At 43.8% G+C, this 7,129-nt stretch overlaps 1 protein-coding gene across 1 annotated transcript; it reads left to right on the top strand.

Annotated features, from left to right (window-relative positions):
- Positions 1-204: 204 nt before the first annotated feature.
- sh2d7 (SH2 domain containing 7) lies at positions 205-6,858 on the top strand. Its single transcript, XM_062963584.1, has 4 exons — positions 205-1,331; positions 1,600-1,809; positions 4,151-5,023; positions 6,363-6,858. The coding sequence occupies exons 1-4, from the start codon at positions 1,020-1,022 to the stop codon at positions 6,411-6,413; spliced, it is 1,446 nt and encodes a 481-aa protein (XP_062819654.1). The 5' UTR covers positions 205-1,019; the 3' UTR covers positions 6,414-6,858.
- Positions 6,859-7,129: the final 271 nt, after the last annotated feature.

Raw genomic sequence — 7,129 nt, 5'->3', positions numbered from 1 at the left:
CACTGGTGTGTGCTTTAAGAGCACTTCTCTTACCTGTTTCTCTACTCTAGAGGAAAGGCGCTCAGCTGCAGGCACTGGCAAGCACTTTAAGGAGGCTTCTTACCCGTTTCTCTACTCTAAAGGAAAGGCGCTCAGCTGCAGGCACTGGTGTGTGCTTTAAGAGCACTTCTCTTACCTGTTTCTCTACTCTAGAGGAAAGGCGCTCAGCTGCAGGCACTGGCAAGCACTTTAAGGAGGCTTCTTACCCGTTTCTCTACTCTAGAGGAAAGGCGCTCAGCTGCAGGCACTGGTGTGTGCTTTAAGAGCACTTCTCTTACCTGTTTCTCTACTCTATAGGAAAGGCGCTCGGTTGCAGGCACTCATGTGTGCTTTAAGAGCACTTCTCTTACCTGTTTCTCTACTCTAGAGGAAAGGCGCTCGGTTGCAGGCACTAGTGTGTACTTTAAGAGCACTTCTCTTACCTGTTTCTCTACTCTAAAGGAAAGGCGCTCAGCTGCAGGCACTCATGTGTGCTTTAAGAGCACTTCTCTTACCTGTTTCTCTACTCTAGAGGAAAGGTGCTCAGCTGCAGGCACTGGCACGCACTTTAAGGAGTCTTCTTACCTGTTTCTCTACTCTAGAGGAGAGGCGCTCGGCTGCAGGCAGGCTGCATGCCACACACGCACTCTCCAAGGCAAGGAGGCAAATTCTGTTTCTTGTTCTAGAGGAGGCACTCAGCTGCAGGCACTGGCACGCACTTTAAGGAGGCTTTTTACCCATTTCTCTACTCTAGAGGAGAGGTGCTCAGCTGCAGGCAGGCTGCATGCAAACACACACACATACATACTCCAAGGCAAGGAGGCAAGTTCAGTTTCTTAGTTTAGAGGAGAGGCGCTCAGCTGCAGGCATTGGCTCAGTGTATGGAATCATGAGTGCTGGTATCTCACCAAACTACAAGGATTCCATTCCTTTGAACTGTGGAAGTTTAAGCGCCCTCAAATTGCATTAATTCTGTAGTGTAGACGCAACTACGGAGTTGTATGAGAGCTGATCATCCAGCCTTTGCTGATAATCACTCAATGGAAGAGAAACTATCGGTGGGCTATTCTATGGTCATTTTCCAAATGTCGTTGGGATCTCCTGTGTTTGTAATTTGCATCTACATTTGGGGGTGTCTTCACTGCAGGGGGAAAGACCGATACCGGCATTTTGTCATCGGCTATCAACGCAACGGACGCTACGCCATTTCGGGGGACACCCAGACCCACCAAAGCCTGGCCGAACTGGTCAGTTTCTACCAAAAGACCGACCTTGAGCCTTTTAGCGAAAGGCTTACTGTGGCCTGTCCAAAGGTGAGTCCCAATGGGTGCATCTACACTGTGGAATGAATGCGGTTTGACACCGCTTTGACTGCCATGGCTCAATGCTATGAAATGCTAAGAGTTGTGACCCTCTACATGGTTTAGAGTGTCGGTGCCTAATTCTACAACGTAACACCACCAGACAATATTTATGTTGTCCTTAGATGATGTTGCTTCTCTGTCTCCAAGAGAAACAACTGGTGATGGTGTGACTTCATTGGTGTTCCTCTCCATTCCCTTTCTCCCGACCCTTTTCCAGGACGAAGAGACCAGTGTGTACGATGAAATCTCTTTGGACCGGCAGACATCTTCCAAACGCAGCTCCGTTCCAGGTGTCCCAGTCCGGACCAGTCCATCAACCGCCAAGCCAGCAAAGGAGAACGTCAACAACCAGCCCACGAAACCAGGAAGGAAGCTTCTGGATCAACAGACGTCTTTATCCAAGGAGAAAGGAGACCCAAGCACAGAGGTAGGTTTGGAATAATGGGAGGAAGAACTAAGACAAGGATGGAGAATATGCATCTCTTCATATGTGGGTGAAACACCATCTCATCCACCCTCGGCATTGCATTTGCTTCAAAACAGTGATGGGAATTGAGGTCCATCAACTTCTTGAGGTTGACCTCTTCCCTGTCTGTGATTGAAGCAAATTTCTCCCAGCCAAGTCCATTAAAGATGTGCTGAGAAAGATATCTATAGGTATAGGAAAGATATCTTTAGGTATAGGACAGGGCCGGGCTGTGGCGCAGCTGGCTAGTAACCAGCTACAATAAATCACTACTAACCGAAAGGTCATGAGTTCAAAGCCCGGGTCGGGTTAAGCCCCTGACTATTAAATAGCCCTGCTTGCTGTTGACCTATGCAGCCCCGAAAGACAGTTGCATTTGTCAAGTAGGGAGATTTAGGTACGCTTTATGTGGGGAGGCTAATTTAACTAATTTACAACACCATAAAAAAACTGCCAGTAAAACACGAGGAAAAGAATGAGGAAGTACAGCCAGTAGTGGACAGTTAAGCAACAGCTCCCCTTGTGGCCGGAATCGTGAAGCTGGAAAAATATTAAATGCCTCTGTGTCTGTCTACTGTATATTGTTTGTCTGTTGCCATATATGTGTTCATTGTAATCCGCCCTGAGTCCCCTTCGGCGTGAGAAGGGCGGAATATAAATACTGTAAATAAATAAATAAATAAATAAGTGGTTCTCAACTTGTGGTCCGTGGACACCAGTGGTCCCCAAGAACTAAAATATGGTCCACAGTCTCAGTGTTACTACACCGTTGCAGTAAGAGCAACTGGTCTCTCATAGTGCCGAGGCAACAGGGATGTCGGGAGGGGAGAGGCTGACTATTCACGAAAGGCACAACAACAGGCCTCCTGACTGCTGCTTCTCCTCCTCCTCTCATTCCATATGGCGCCTGGAAGCAGCAGCACCTTGTTAGGCTTGTTCCTGGGTGCTGATTCAGAAAATTGCATTGGATATACCGCATCAGCTCTAGATTATTAAATATGGTTTTCTGTGGGTGGGCAGATGTCAACAACTGGATGCCATATGTTCTGTATCAGCCATAGAAGTGGGTGAAACGTCAGGAGATAATGTTTCTGGAACATGACCAGACAGCCCGAAAAACTCACAGCAACCCAGTGATTCCGGCCATGAAAGCCTTTGACAGCACATCCTGCAATTGCAATGTATTTTATGCTGAGATATTTTATTGTTGTTCCTGGGCTTGGTCCCCATGTAAGCCACGCCGAGTTCCCTTGAGGAGATGGGGCGGGATATAAGAATAAAGTTATTATTATTATTGACACAACGACATTGTATGACACAGCAAACAAGATAGACATGCTGGATTTCGTTTCACAAAATCACAAGTTGAACACTTCCCAAGTGTCTAGGACTGTGTGATGTATTTTCGGATGATACGTGCAGATCCCAGTAAGGTGGCCTTTTGCAGTTGGCAGATCGTAATTTTGTCAATGTCTATTGTCTCCAAATGCCGGCTGAGATCTTTTGGCACGGCACCCAGTGTGCCCATCACCACCGGGACCACCTGCACTGGTTTCTGCCAGAGTCTTTGAAGTTCAATCTTGAGGTCCTGATAGCGGCTGAGTTTTTCCTGTTGTTTTTCGTCTATGCGACTGTCACCTGGGATGGCAACATCAATGATCCAAACCTTGTTCTTTTCCACAACTGTGATGTCTGGTGTGTTGTGTTCCAGAACTTTGTCAGTCTGGATTCGGAAGTCCCACAGTATCTTTGCGTGCTCATTTTCCACAACCTTTGCAGGTTTGTGATCCCACCAGTTCTTAACTGCAGGGAGGTGATACTTGAGGCATAGGTTCCAATGAATCATTTGGGCCACATAGTTGTGCCTCTGTTTGTAGTCTGTCTGTGCAATTTTCTTACAGCAGCTGAGGATATGATCAATGGTTTCATCGGTTTCCTTGCACAGTCTGCACTTTGGGTCATCAGCTGATTTTTCGATCTTGGCCTTCATTGCCTTTGTCCTGATGTCTTGCTCCTGGGCTGCAAGGATCAGGCCTTCTGTCTCCTTCTTCAGGGTCCCATTCGTGAGCCAGAGCCAGGTCTTCTCTTTATCAGCTTTTCCTTCAATTTTGTCAAGGAACTTTCCAGGCAGTGTTTTGTTGTGCCAGCTGTCAGCTCTAGTTTGTAGTGCGGTTTTCTTGTACTGGTTTTTTGTCTGCTGTGCTTTGAGGAGTTTCTGATTATTATTATTATTATTATTATTCCTCATTCTTCTTCCTCCCTTTTCTCCCTTTCCCTCTCTACTCATCTTGTCTCGCCCCAGGACCCCGATGATGCCCCACCACTTCCAGCCAGGAGCAGCTTGCTAGTTTCCCAGTCCTTTGAGGAAGACTCAAGCGATGAAGGGAACTTTGTTGAGAAGAACCATGTAGACCACAGGAGCCCAGAAGTGCCGAGAAACCCCTCTAAAGGAGTCTCAGATGATTCACAGAAGCCTGAAGGCCCAGACCAAGCTAACTCTTCGTCTAGCAGAAAGAAAACAAGCTCTCTGTTTGCCATGGCTAAGCAAGCAGATCGATCCCACAGCAAAAAAATCAATCTGGTCAAAGCCACTCCCCTGGAGACAATTTATTCGGAAATTGGCCTGGACCAAGACACGGCCTCCTGGATGTTTCCTGAGCCCCTGAGTGGTCAATCCTCTCTGACTCCACCAAAGAAGGCAACACTAAGCTCTCCGTTGTCAACTCCTCCAAAGCTGTCTCCAAAGTTACCCAGCAAACCAAAGGTATCCACGGAGCCACCGCGTGCATCACACTCCACCTCTCCTGTGATGGACAAAGATCCCCAGAAGCCAAAAACCTTGCCCGGGTCACCCATGTACGGGCAGATCCACAAGATGAAAACCCAGCAATCTGCAATGTCCACCAGCAATACTTACGAAGAGGTGCCTTTTGGGTGGATGAAGAAGGCCGCTCCTGAGCCTGAGTCAGAAAAGCTGGCGGAAGAGACTTACAACCAGATCTCTCCAAAGAGCGGAGGATCCTTGAAGCCAGAGGCCGAGGATCCATATGAAAAGATCCCTCACCATTTCACCAAAGGTTCCCCGACGAAGAAGCACGTCCTCGCCATGGAGAACCCCTACCAACAAAGCCCCTTCAGCCCCGCCAAAGGAGTAGAAGCAAAGCCAAGTCAAAAGGTATCAGAACATGAAAATAAATACCTGTCCACTCCTTACTCCTTCCTTCTCTTTTCCTTCACCATTGACCTAGTTTCCGGGAACACTTGGAAATATATCTACCAGGTAGATATCTTTCCATCATATCTCCTGTATCAATTTAATGATATAATAATATTATAATATTATACTATACTAATATTATAATATTATAATATATTATACATACATTGTATATATTATTATCTATATACAGTAGAGTCTCACTTATCCAACATAAACGGGCCAGCAGAATGTTGGATAAGCAAATATGTTGGATAATAAGGAGGCATTAAGGAAAAGCCTATTAAACATAAATTAGGTTATGATTTTACAAAATGAAGCACCAAAACATCATGTTAGACAACAATTTGGCAGAAAAAGTTGTTCAATATGCAGTAATTCTATGTAGTAATTATTGTATTTATAAATTTAGCACCAAAATATCACGATATATTGAAAATATTGACTACAAAAATGTGTTGGATAATGCAGAACGTTGGATAAGCGAGTGTTGGATAAGTGAGATTCTACTGTATATAAAAGAGTGATGGCATCACGGCAGGGGACAAAACAACAAAAGTAAACACCCCACAACCTCGAAAATTGACAGCACAACCCCTCATCCATGCCTCTAGGTTGATACAACAAAAAGAAAAGAAAAATAAAGTCCTAATTAGAGGGAGAGGAAGAATTGTTTTTATCCAATTGCTGCCAGTTAGAAGGCTAAGCTCCACTCACTTGGTCTCCTAGCAACCCACTCAGCCCAGGGGACCCTTTACCCTAACTACAGTAGAGTCTCACTTATCCAACACTCACTTATCCAACATTCTGGATTATCCAACGCATTTTTGTAGTCAATGTTTTCAATACATCGTGATATTTTGGTGCTAAATTCATAAATACAGTAATTACTACGTAGCATTACTGCCTATTGAACTATTTTTTCTATCAAATTTGTTGTATAACATGTTGTTTTGGTGCTTACTTTGTAAAATCATAACCTAATTTGATGTTTAATAGGCTTCTCCTTAATCTTTCCTAATTATCCAACATATTTGCTTATCCAACGTTCTGCTGGCCCGTTTATGTTGGATAAGTGAGACTCTACTGTATATACATTGTATATATTATTATATAATATATTGTATATACATGTAATATTAATAATTATATTATGATGTCATACAATGTAATAATAATTATAATTCACTATTATAATTGTATATTTATATTACATGCAATATTACTAATAATATTGCAATATAGGCGTATAATATTATATATTGTATGTATATAATTGTGTTTAATTCTCCAACAGAGTGACAAACCCAGGCGGTTCTTCTTTACCGACAAGAAAACGAAATTCTGAATATGACAAACTCTACTGAATGTCTCCAAACAAGAATCAGCAACCACTTGAGGCAGAAGAAGCATCTCTTTCCATGTTACAACACATTGTATTTATGTTTAAGCTACTTTTCTCCATGTTTGGCACCGGCATCTCCCATGCGCTCATTGACACATAGACCCCCAAAAGCTCCCAACTTTACTATTTTCAACTCATTGGTGTTTCTTTCCATCTCTTGGTCTGTCATTCTGAATATTCAATGGATGCTCATGGTGTCCATGTTATTGGGATGCCAAATCCACACCATTTTTTATCACTGGCTATACACAGTACTGGACTCAATTTACATTACGTTACCTTGGATCCACACATGCGAGCCAGCTTTTAGTGGCTCTTCTGCTGAAATTTACATATCCTTTTCCCATCCTAATATGGATTTCATGAAATAATAAAACAAAGATAACCTTACAAAGCCGTCCTGAGTATTTTCTCCTGTTTGTTTCTTATCACAAGCTCATAGTGCACGGAGACTGGAGCTACTGGACCACTGAGATTGGTTTGGGTGAAAAGGTTTTTACAAAATCCCCCTAAAATTAACAACATATCACACAACTCCACAAAAACCTAGCAAAATACTATTGACAACTGGGCCATCCGCTGAGACATGAAGGAGGTAAGCACTATCCATTAGTGTTGTGCAAAGCTTCGGAAATCCATGTGTTGTTGAAGGCTTTCAT

Source organism: Anolis carolinensis, unplaced genomic scaffold, assembly GCF_035594765.1.
Source record: "Anolis carolinensis isolate JA03-04 unplaced genomic scaffold, rAnoCar3.1.pri scaffold_11, whole genome shotgun sequence".
Lineage (NCBI taxonomy): Eukaryota > Metazoa > Chordata > Lepidosauria > Squamata > Dactyloidae > Anolis > Anolis carolinensis.
Note: the sequence above shows the minus strand (reverse complement) of the source record. Positions and strands in the feature narration are given on the sequence as shown.

Excerpts from the sequence above, each read along its gene's own strand:
- sh2d7 (XM_062963584.1), top strand. The coding sequence starts at position 1,020 with ATGAGAGCTGATCATCCAGCCTTTGCTGATAATCACTCAATGGAAGAG. Across the intron at positions 1,810-4,150 it reads AAGGAGACCCAAGCACAGAG|GACCCCGATGATGCCCCACC; the intron begins GTAGGTTTGGAA and ends GTCTCGCCCCAG. Across the intron at positions 5,024-6,362 it reads AAGCAAAGCCAAGTCAAAAG|AGTGACAAACCCAGGCGGTT; the intron begins GTATCAGAACAT and ends ATTCTCCAACAG.